The sequence below is a fragment of the Otolemur garnettii genome, unplaced genomic scaffold (assembly GCF_000181295.1).
Source record: "Otolemur garnettii isolate 467f Iridium unplaced genomic scaffold, OtoGar3 scaffold00025, whole genome shotgun sequence".
In the NCBI taxonomy this organism is placed as follows: domain Eukaryota; kingdom Metazoa; phylum Chordata; class Mammalia; order Primates; family Galagidae; genus Otolemur; species Otolemur garnettii.
Genome location: NW_003852420.1, coordinates 12,181,049 through 12,192,624, shown reverse-complemented (window position 1 = coordinate 12,192,624; position 11,576 = coordinate 12,181,049). Strand labels below are relative to the sequence as shown.

General features: G+C 43.3%; 1 protein-coding gene across 2 annotated transcripts in view; it reads right to left on the bottom strand.

Annotated features, from left to right (window-relative positions):
• Positions 1-11,576, bottom strand: part of CUNH20orf194 (chromosome unknown C20orf194 homolog) — a 151,463-nt gene that overhangs the window by 51,821 nt on the left and 88,066 nt on the right. For both annotated transcript variants that reach the window (XM_012804175.2, XM_023512184.1), the window contains exon 21: positions 4,170-4,273. In XM_012804175.2, coding sequence (XP_012659629.2) covers positions 4,170-4,273 — 104 coding nt within the window. The remainder of the gene's footprint in view (positions 1-4,169; positions 4,274-11,576) is intronic.

Here is an 11,576-nt window from a genome sequence, read left to right as displayed (position 1 = left end):
GGCGCCTGTAGTTCCAGCTACTTGGGAGGCTGAGGCAGGAGATTCGCTTGAGCCCAGGAGTTGGAGGTTGCTGTGAGCGTGATGCCATGGCACTCTACCAGGGGGATAGCTTGAGGCTCTGTCTCAAAAAAAAGATATGCTTCCCTATATTTGTTAAGTAGCCTCATGTCCTCTGAACACCCTTGACCTAAGACTTCATATGCACATGTTAAAAAAGATAGAGCTCTTTGTAAAAAAAGCTCATTTGTTTTAATTAGCACAACTTTTTTCTCAGTTTATTTTTTGCCTCTTATTCTAATTTTGAAATACTTAAAAAAACATTTTTAGCCAGGTGCAGTGGCTCCCACCTTTGATCCTAATAGTCTGGGAAGCTGAGGCAGGTGGACTGCTCAGAAGTTTGAGACTAGTCTGAGCAAGGGAGACACTCCATCTGTATTAAAAATAGAAAAACTAGCATGGTGTGTCATGGCAGGTACCTGTAATCCCAGCTACCTGGGAGGCTGAGGCAAGAGGATCCCTTGAGCATGAGTTTGAAGTTGCTATGAGCTGTGATGATGCCACGGCACTCTACTCAGGGCAACAGAGTGAGACTCTGTCTCAAAAATATATATATATATATTATATTTTTAATTGACATATAGTAACTGTACATATTTATGGGGCACAATGCATTGTTTCAATACATGTGTACATTGAATCAGGATAATTAGCATATCCATCACCTCAAACATTTACCATTTCTTTGTGGTGGGAACATTCAAAATCCTCTCTTCTAGCTATTTTGAAATGTACAATGATTTATTGTTGACTAAAGTCACCTTACTGTGCAATAAAATATGAGAACTTACTCTTCCTAACTGTAAATGTACTAACCTCTCCCTATACTCTGAAATACTTTTTAGACTTTTGTATTACTGACTAGTCTAAAAAATTTTACTTTTTGTAGAAAAAAAGTCCAGACAATGTACGACTACTCAGCAATACAGTGGCACCTGTGGCTCAACGGAGTAGGGCACCAGCCCCCGGCAAAAACTGCAAAAAAAAAAGACTACTCAGCAATTAATTAAGAAGGGCTGGGTGGCTCATGCCTGTAATCCTAGCACTCTGGGAGGCTGAGGTGAGTGAATTACCTCAGTGCAGAGTTTGAGACTAGCGGCGGGGGTGGTGGTGGTATTGGGGGGGTGAGAGAAGATACCCTCCCCCTCATTTCTACTAAAAAATAATGAAAAACCAGCTGGGCACTGTGGCAGGCACCTGTATTCCTACCCTACCTCCGGAGACTGAGGTAAAGTAGATCTTAAGTCCAAGAGTCTGTGATTGCTGTGAGATATGACACCACAGCAGTCTACCCAGGGAGATAGAGCGAGATTTTGTCTCAAAAAAATAAAATAAATAGGAATCAGCCATTAATGTACACAACAGCATGGATGAATCTAAAAATGATCAGGCTAAAGGCAGCTTCTGTGGCTCAAAGGAGTAGGGCACCAGCCCCATATACTAGAGGTGGAGGGTTCAAACCTATCCCGGCCAAAAACTACAAAAAAAATTTATTATTCTGAGTGGAAAACGGCAGACTCAAAGGGTACAGAATGTATGATGTTCATTTATATAACATTTTAGAAAACACACACTAATAAACAGTGGGAAAAAACTAATCAGTGGTTGTCTAAAATCAAGAGTAGAGGAAAGGGCAAAAGGGCATGAGGAAACTTTTTGAGGTTATTAGAATCTTTTGTGTTTTCATTGTGATGGTAGTTTTTATTTGTTTGAGACAGTATCACTTAATTGCCTTGGGATTGAGTGTGTGGCATTATAGCTCACAGCAACCTCAAACTTTCTTCAAGTGATCCTCTTGCCTCAGCCTCCTAAGTAGCTGGGACCATAGGCACCCACCACACGTCCAGCTAGTTTTCTATTTGTAGAGATGGGGTCTCACTTTGCTCAGTCTGGTCTCAAACTCCTGAGCTTAGAAGCACTCTACCTGCCTCGGCCTCGTAAAGTGCTAGGATTACAGGTGTGAGCCACTGTGCCAGCCCTGTGATGCTGGTTTCTTAAGTATATATAGGGTGGACATAAAGTTCATATGCAATTTAAAACAGTTTAACATAGTAAACTGCACATGAACTTTATGGACACTCTGTGTTTGTATTTGTCAAAGCTTCCAATGAACACAGTTAATTGTATTTAAAGTAGATTTCAATAAATTATCAGCAAAAAATTAAAGTCATTAAGTAGTCAAATTTGATTAACTTATCTTGCACTGTTTCTAAGCTTAGAAAGTCTTCCTGTTCTAGAGGATTCATAAATATTCATTTTTTATTTTTTTTTTGAGACAGAGCTTACTATGTTGCCCTAGGTAAAGTGCTGTGGCATTACAGCTCACAGCAACCTCCAACTCTTGGGTTTAAGTGATTCTCTTGCCTCAGCCTCCCAAATAGTTGGGAATACAGGTGCCTGTCACAACACCTGGCTATTTTTTGTTGTAGTTGTCATTGTTGTTTAGCAGGCTGAGGCCAAGTTTGAACTTGCCTGCCTCAATGTATGTGGTCCGTACCCTAACCACTGAACTACAGTGCCAAGCCATAAATACTCATTTTTATCTTCTTCTTACTACTTCTGAAATTTAAAAATATATTTAATTTTAACCTATGAGAATTTTATTTTGATTTTGGGTAAGGGTAAGAATCAGTTTTGCCTCCAGATCAGTTAACTTATCCCACTAAGTTTTTTTTTTTTTTTTTTTTTTTTTGAGACAGAATCTCACTATGTAACCCGCAGTGGAGTGCCATAGCGTCACAGCTCACAGCAAAACCAAACTCTTGGGCTTAAGCAATTCTCTTGCCTCAGCCTCCTGAGTAGCTGGGACTACCGGCATTTGCCATAACGCCTAGCTGTTTTTTTGTTGTAGTTGTCATTGTTGTTTGGTAGGCCTAGGCTGGATTTGAACCTGCACCTCTGGTGTATGTGGCTGGTGCCCTAGCCACTGAACTACAGGCGCCGAATCTCAGCACTATTTCTTAAATGATTCTCATTTTTTGTTTCTTGATGTTGGAAGACTCTTTAACCTATTATCAAAGCTTTTATCTAATAGGGCCATCTAATCTGTCCAGTTGATCTGCTTACTGTTCTGAAAGGCCTAATTCAAGGCAACTGGCTCTTTGAGGAAGAAATACTTGCTCACAAAATTTGTTTTTTAAGCCACCTGACCAAGTACCTCACCTGGTCTCGGTCCTGGCTCTGAAACAGGTTAGTTTTGAGGCCAAGACCAAACAGAGTGGAAGACCTACCCTCTGCTTTTGTCTCCCACTGAGAAACAAGTGCCAGCCTGGGTAGAGGCTAGAAAAACTCGGAGGTACTCTCTCCCCACAACGAGAAGGGGAAGTGTGGGTGCAGATGGTCAAATTCAGAAGATGGCTGTGGGGTGGAACTTGCAGAGAGATGGAGGGTTAAGTCTGAGTGGGGGAGGTACAGCTAAGCTCTCACAGGGAAAGTTAGCCATTTCTCTCCCTCTTTGGCTCACTAATGATTCTGCTCCATGCTAATTTGTCAGTGAGCCTCATGGAGGCCAGGATGCAGCTCCTTTCCAGTTCTTAAGCAGCAGAGCCTTTGTGAGGGGCCACTGGAGGCCTTCTTCAGCCTGCTCTCTATTCCTTTTTGGATGAGTAGACTGAGAATGGAGAGACACTGGCCCTTCTGGCCAGAAGCCCTTCCTAGCTAAGCCCCTTACAGGATGTGAGGCTGATGAGGCCCTACCTGCCTTAACAGCTGGCCAGTTCCTGACCACCTGCTTTGTGGGGGGGGGGGAGTGGGGAGATAGGAGTTATTGAATTTCCCCTCAGAAGTGTGAAAACCTTTCTGACAGGCGGCACCTGTGGCTCAGTGGGTAGAGCACTGGCCCCATATGCTGAGGGTGGTAGGTTCAAACCAGGCTCTGGTCAAACTGCAACAAAAAAATAGCTGGCATTGTGGCGGGCGCCTGTAGTCCCAGCTACTTGGAAGGCTGAGGCAAGAGGATCACCTAAGCCCAGGAGTTGGAGTTTGCTGTGAGCTATGACACCAAAGCACTCTACCAAGGGTGATAAAGTGAGACTTTGTCTCAAAAAAAGAGAAAGAAAGAAAGGAAGAAAACTTTTCTGACCACAAAAGCCACTGACTAGTGAGACACCTACCCCATCATAGAAGGAAATGGAATTTAGGTGATCCTTGGAAATGACGATACTTCCATGTCGACAGTGAGAAAAGAGAAGGCCACTAGAGAAGAAATTCACATTCCCTGAAAGGAAAAGAGAGCTGGTCAGAACTGGAGAGCTGGATGCTAGGGGCCAGATGCCAGTGTTCCTCTTGAAGGCACCGGGACACACCAGAGTGGCAACTGGAGACCAATATCAGTAACACTTAAGTTACATGATTTGTACACTGAGCTCTGTGCTTCAAGGAAGCCAAAGTAACTCCCCTGGACCTTAGACACAGTTGTTGCTTAAGAATTAGCAAAAAATGCCCCAAGTGAATAAATTACCAGTTGATGGGAGAAGCTAAATTCACATTCCCTTATGGGTGTCTTCCAAAGACTTGGGTATGTCTGCTTCGTTACTGAGTTTATAGATTCTCCTTTTCCCTGCTTTGGCAGAATATGCCTCAGCTCTGAAGAGACCCCCATCTCTTACTTAGGGCCTAAAAAGGAGCAGAGGGTCTTAGCTGATGAACTGGTGAAGGGAGCTTAAGGGTTCCTGTGCCCAGCAAAGGAGTATTTGAGTTAGGGAGTAAGTGGTCTCTAAAAACACTAGAGGCCTGGCCAGGTGGCTCATACCTAAAACCCTAGCACTCTGTGAGGCTGAGGCGGATGGATTGCCTGAGCTCAGGAGTTTAAAATCAGTTTGAGGAAGAGCAAGACCCTATCTCTAAAAATAGCCAGGTGCTGTGGTGAGTGTCAGTAGTCCCAGCTACTCAGGAGGCTGAGGCAAGAGAATTCCTTAAGCCCAGGAGTTTGAGGTTGCTGTGAGCTATGACCCTGTAACACTCTACCAAGGGTGGCAAAATGAGACTTTGTCTCAAAAAAATAAAAGACAAGACAAGACAAAACACTGGAGGCCTGATGTTCTGTAGTTCTCCTTATCTCTCAGTTCACAAAAGCAAGATGGATGGCAGATGGACAGTGGATGTAGGTTCCTCAGGACAAGAATTCAGATCTAAAGAGAGTAGTTGTTTCCTGAGTGGCCAAGGTTATACACAGCAGCTCAGCATACGCCCTGGGGGGCAGACAGTAGAAGACATGGACACTAAGATGACAGACGCTAAGGTTGGGTCTGGCTTACCCAAAAGAAGTGCCCAGAGTACCCAAAAGACCCTTGGGTGAAGTTGCTCTCGGAAGCTAGTCCAAGCTGGATTCTCTCTGTTCCTACAACAGCCTTTCTTTCCATTTTTTCACATATAGAGAAGAGATAAAGTAATTCTTGGAGCTCAAGGCCCAGGCTTGAGTATATTGCCATTAACATCTTATTGCCAAGGTAAAGGACAAAAGACAAAGAACAACAATTGATTGATTGATTCCTCAAGGTGTAGCTCTAGAAATGTTAGGTAACTGCACCAGAAAAGCCCCTTCCTGCTTTCAACAGACCAAGACTAGCTGTCTCACTCTTAAAGTTACAGCTCCTTTCCAAGCACAGGGAGTTGCCCTCTGAACCCAGGGAATTGCATGCTAGACATCTTATCTCCCAGTCGCAAAATTTACCTCATCTCCCTGTCCCAATTACCCACTGAAAATTTCACACTTATGGCCTGCCCCTTACAGCTATTCCCACCAGAGCAGTAACTCCTTATTGGCTATTCTACCATCCCGTCACCATTCTGAGACTTCCCCTAACTGAACCTACATAAGGGTGTGCTTTTCTTTTAGTCCTTCCTCCTCTTCTTTCCCTCTTCTCTTTTCTCTCCTCCTCCTCGGTGCTGCTCTGCAGCATCCTTCACCAATAAAGACCTTTCAAACAAGCCTTGGTGATCTGTGAGATCTCTGCCAGTCAAGTGCTGCCCTTTTAAGAAATGCAGCCCCAAAGCTCCAGGAGCAAAGACCAGGAGGAGCCTGAGGGCTGTCTATGCATTTTAAGTAGAGATCTGAAGACTGCAGGTTCAGAAGAATTCCTGGGGAGGTAGGGTTTCAGAAGGAAGAACATGGCCTAGGCGGTGTATATTAATGAGGGCTGGGAAGATGTGGGGGAGGCAGAGGCAATTTGGGGGCACAAGAAGAAAAATTGGAGCCTGCCTCTCAACAGAATTAGACGTTCAGTAAGAGGGACATGTCAACCCTACCATCTGAGGCAGCAGCAGGAGCATATCTGACCATTCAGCCCTGTTCAAGGCATCCAGGTTCAAGCCTTGTAAACCTCCCACCCTTCAACAAGTAGCTAGGCCTGCACACTGTCTTGCCTGGGGCCCTCTTGAAATAAGGTCCCTCAGGCCCCAACCACAACCTGTACCAACCCTAAGGTTCCCACTGCAGCTGCCAGGCCTTTTACCTCCATATTGGCATTACATGTTCATTTCTGCAGAGACAAGTCCTTCTTACCACCCCACCCCCACCCCCTCCTTCACTGCTCACATCTACTATTCTCCCGATCATGCCACATTTCTAACAACTTCTGGCCATGCTCAGTCTTTCCTCCCAACACTGATACTTCTATTCTTCGAGAACTGGTTTTTGTAGGGGTGGGTGGGTGGGGATGGCCTGGGGTACCCTCTGGTCTTATCCTCCTCAATGTCAGTTCCAAAGCAGTAAAGCTGCATTACAATTTGTCTGTAAACTCCAGCCCCAGCAACTGCTCCCTAACCAGCACCCTATCACCCTTCCAGTTGCCTCCCTCCCAATATCCACCCTTTGATGTCACTAAGCCTTCAGAGCTATCTCTCTCCCCCACTTTCCCTTGTTGCTGAGAAATTTGTGACATTCCTTTTATCCACATCAAGGGCAGAGCCTGCAGGACAAGACTGAATGGTCTCTGTTTTCCCAGAAAGGGCTAGGAATAAGTTTTATTCAGTAATTACTAAGTACAAAAGCATGTCATATACATTATAGTTTTCTATTTTCACAATAATCCTAAGAGGTGGTATTATTCTTCTCATAGGATTGATGTGGGAACTCAAGATTAGAGAGATTTTCCCAAAAGTCACAGAATTGCTTAGTGGTGGAGCCAAGTATAGAACATAAGTTTGTCTGACGCTAAAGGCTTGTACCACACCGGGCTCCTTCAACTCTCTCACTCACTTTTTTCTTCAATTTCCCTCTGCGTAAAACTCAGGTGTGCTAACCTGCTGATACGCCTTCTCTGCTTCCTGAGCTTCAACAGGCCACGGTGCTGTCCACTAGCCATCCATTGCTATCTCCTAAGGATTAGGAAGATAGCAATGGCAAAAAGAAGCAAAAGAAGACTCTGCTTACTGTTTCCAGAGACAAGAGGGCCATGAGATAGAAACTGTTCCCCAGACTACTGCTTAGTATTTGCCCTCTTCCCTGTCCTGGGCTCACTTTTGCACCTGTGCACCTCCCAAGAGGAGTGTCTCAGAAACAAATCCATTATCACTCAGGAACCTCCTAGACAAATGTCAAAATCCTTCCAAAGCTTCCAGAGCACACATGGGAGAAACAGGTGTATTCTGCCTACTCACTGGGAAGATGACAGAGAAGTGGATGAGGAAGATCATCTCCAGCACTTCCTTCTCCCCTTCCCACTTTGAAGCCTCAAAATAATATGGAAAAGAGGGCAACAGACACAGACAACGCTGGAAAAGCACTCCTTATGGGACATCGCCCAAGACAAGGTCTCAGTAAACAGGATCTGTCCTGTTATGCAGCACCCCTCAGCCTGGCTCTATGGGCAGTAACTGTCACTATTCTAGAGCACACAAGAGATAAATGAAGTGACTCACTGTGTGGCTGAGTGCCAGTGCTCTGGTCTTTGAGATCCTAATGCACTTGAAGTTTGAATTAGGGACTTCTGATATCTGCTCTGAGTGCTTGTCTATCTGACTGAGAGAGTTGATTTGCAAGGGTTACTCAGGGAACGGGACAATCAACTCCTGAGAACTCTCCTGTGGCTCCTTACCTCATGCCGTCAGGGGATGAGCTCTGCCTTTTTCTATTCTGTCAGTAAAAAACTCAAGGCAAGAGGAAGTTTCCCATTTAGGCTCAAAAAGCAGTGGGGAGACCAGAGCCAGTTTTGCCTCTGACTGACCCTGGCATCCCTGGAAGTCCCTCAGGGCAAAACAAGACATCAAGTGGTAAGGAAGAATTTGGCCTTTCTTCTTTCAGACAATTGGCTATATAAATAAAAATCTTCCAAACTGTCTAGCTGTGTGAAGAGGTAACATTTACCACTATGGGGTAAATATTATGATGCAATGTCTAGATGATTTTCTGTGTCTATGACAGTGTATGAAATGTACACACACTGAGTTGAAGAAAGAAAACTAATGCAACAATAGTAAAACCCAGATGCCTATGCACTCACCACCTAAGATCCCCTTGGATATCCTTCTTCAATGGCAGCTTTTGTCTTCCAGCCGAAAGAAACCAATAGCCTGAATTCTATTCAGTTTTATCATTCTTGAACATTATTGATAAACTATATATTACATAGTCTTGTCTGGTTTTGCTTTTATGCAAATGACATCCTAATCACGTGCTGTTCTGTACTTGTTCACTTCTCTCGACATTCAGTTCTTCCGAGTTATCCATGTTGTAGGTAATTAATATGTAGCTGTATAATTCATTTATGCTTAGTGCTGTAGAGACTTTTCATGTGACTACAGGAAGGGTGCAGAATGAAAGTAGCAGACACTAACCAAACTACCACTGCCTGGGCCCTCATCTTCCCAAAACACAAAAGTGAAAGTCAACTTGGTCACCAGGGTTCTCCCAATGTGTCTACTGGGAAATGATGTGTCTCAGGTTTCAATGGAACCAGTATGCTGCTCCTTACTGCTGAACAACCTTTGCCCAAAGTAATAAACACTCTGGAATTTGTAAATCACTCCAAGGAGAATGAAAGAGCTGCCTAAGTGCCAACCATTCACTGAGGCCTAAGGGAAATAGTAGAACCCAAACATATGGTCAATTGATTTTCAACAAAGGTACAAAGACAATTCAAAGGATGAGAGATTTGTCAGCAAATGGTGGTACAAAAACTGGATTTTCCTGTGTAAAACAATGAACATCAAGACATAACTGGCACTGGAAATTCTACCCATTTTCACCAGCCATAGTGGAACAGTTCACACTTAACAGAGACACTGCATAGAGTACTACAAAGGATTCTGCCTCACTAGTTGGGTAAAATTAGCTCTACATTAAATGTTGCTCTGCCTCTGGCCTAATATAGCTTAAAAGCAAGACCTGAATGATAGGATTAGAAAAAGGTTACTAAAACAGTTATAACTGTATTCCATACATAAGAAACTGGAGGAAAATGGGTGGCACCTGTGGCTCAGTGAGTAGGGCGCCGGCCCCAGATATCAAGGGTGGCGGGTTCAAACCCGGCCCTGGCCAAACTGTAACAAAAAATAGCTGGGCATTGTGGCAAGTGCCTGTAGTCCCAGCTACACAGGAGGCTAAGGCAAGAGAATTGCCTAAGCCCAGGAGTTGGAGGTTGCTATGAGCTGTGTGACGCCATGGCATTCTACCAAGAGCAATAAAGTGAGACTGCCTCTACAAAAAAAAAAAAGAAAAAAAGAAAGAAAGAAACTGAAGGAAAGATTGAACCATATTAGCTTGAGACATGAAAGATATAAAAAAAGATATAGGGTACAAGTGAATCTTTCTAAGAGTAGAATGTGAACGTTTTAAAATAATAACTAAGAAAATGACATGAAGGCTATGTTAACCAGTTTGATGGAAGTGTTTCGGATTGTGTGTGAAAACCCCACACTGTACCCCAGAAGTGCATTAATGTACATAGTCACCATTCAATAAAAAAATAAAAAAAGTAAAAAATAAAAAAGAATTATAAAGCCAAAAAAAAAAAAAAAGATATAAATGAACTTTTAGAAATGAAATGTACAATGTCTGAGAAGAAGATACACTGAAAGAGATTAATTGCATTTAACAATGCAGAAGAAATGGTTAGTAAATTAGAATATACATAAACAGGGGCCGGGCACAGTGGCTCACACCTGTAATCCTAGCACTCTGGGAGGCCAAGGCAGGCAGATTGCCTGAGCTCACAAGTGCAAGACCAGCCTGAGCCAGAGCAAGACCTCATATCTAAAAAATAGATGGGCATTGTGGCGGATGCCTGTAGTGCCAGCTACTTGGAGGCTGAGGCAAAAGAATTGCTTGAGCCCAAGCGTCTGAGGCTGCTATGAGCTGTGACACTACGGTACTCTACCAAGGGCGACAAAGTAAGACTGTGTCTCAAAAAAAAAAAAAAAAAAAAAAATATATATATATATGGAAACTATGCAAAATAAAACACAAAGAGAAAAAAGACTGAATACAATTGTACAGACATTAGAGAGCTGTCGTTCAACTTTAAGCAGCCTAACATACATGTAATTGGAATCCCCGAAGGGGAGAAGAAAAATTAAAGCAATAATGGCAGAAATTTTTCCAAATTTGAGAAAAACCATAAATGCGCTAATCCAAGAAGCTAAACAAATTATAAGTACAAACATCATGAAGAAGTTATACCAAAATCAAATTGCTAGAAAAAATCAAATTGCTTCAAATCAGTGGTAAAAGGAAAGAAAATCTTAAAAACAGCCAGATGGAAGAAAGATACCTTTACAGAAAAGAACAAAGATAAAGATGGCAGTAGATTTCTGTCCAAAAACAATACAAATAAGAGGATGGTGGAGTGGAACATCTTTAAAGTACAGAAATTTAGCCCTACTGCAGATATAAATAAAGTACAGAAAGTTGAAACATTTTTTCTTTCTGTTTTTTAGCAACAGAGCCTCATTTTATTGCCTTTGGTAGAATGCTGTGGCGTCACAGCTCACAGCAACCTCCAACTCCCGGGCTTAGGTGATTTTCTTGCTTCAGCCTCCCAAGTAGCTGAGACTACAGGCGCCCACCACAACACCTGGCTATCTTTTTTGTTGTTGTTGTTGCAGTTTGGCCGGGGCTGGGTTTGAACCCGCCACCCTCAGTGTATGGGGCCGGCGCCCTACCCACTGAGCCATAGGGAACATTTTTTCTTTATACCTAAAACATTTTTTCTTTATACCAAAGATTATGAAAACTTAGATGAAATGAAAAAATTCCTAGAAAATTCTAAGTTTCTAAGACTGAGTCAAATAGAAATTGAAAACCTGAATAATCTCACAACCACTAAAGAAATTAAATCAGTAGTTAAAAAATCTTGGCTCGGCGCCTATAGCTCAACCGGCTAAGGCGCCAGCCACGTACACTTAAGGTGGTGGGTTCGAATCCCCAGTCCAGGCCGCCAAAGAACAATAATGGCTGCAACCAAAAAATAGCCGGGCGTTGTGGCAGGCGCCTGTAGTCCCAGTTACTTGGGAGGCGGAGGCAGGAGACTCGCTTGAGCCCAGGAGTTGGAGGTTGCTGTGAGCTGTAATGCCACAGCACT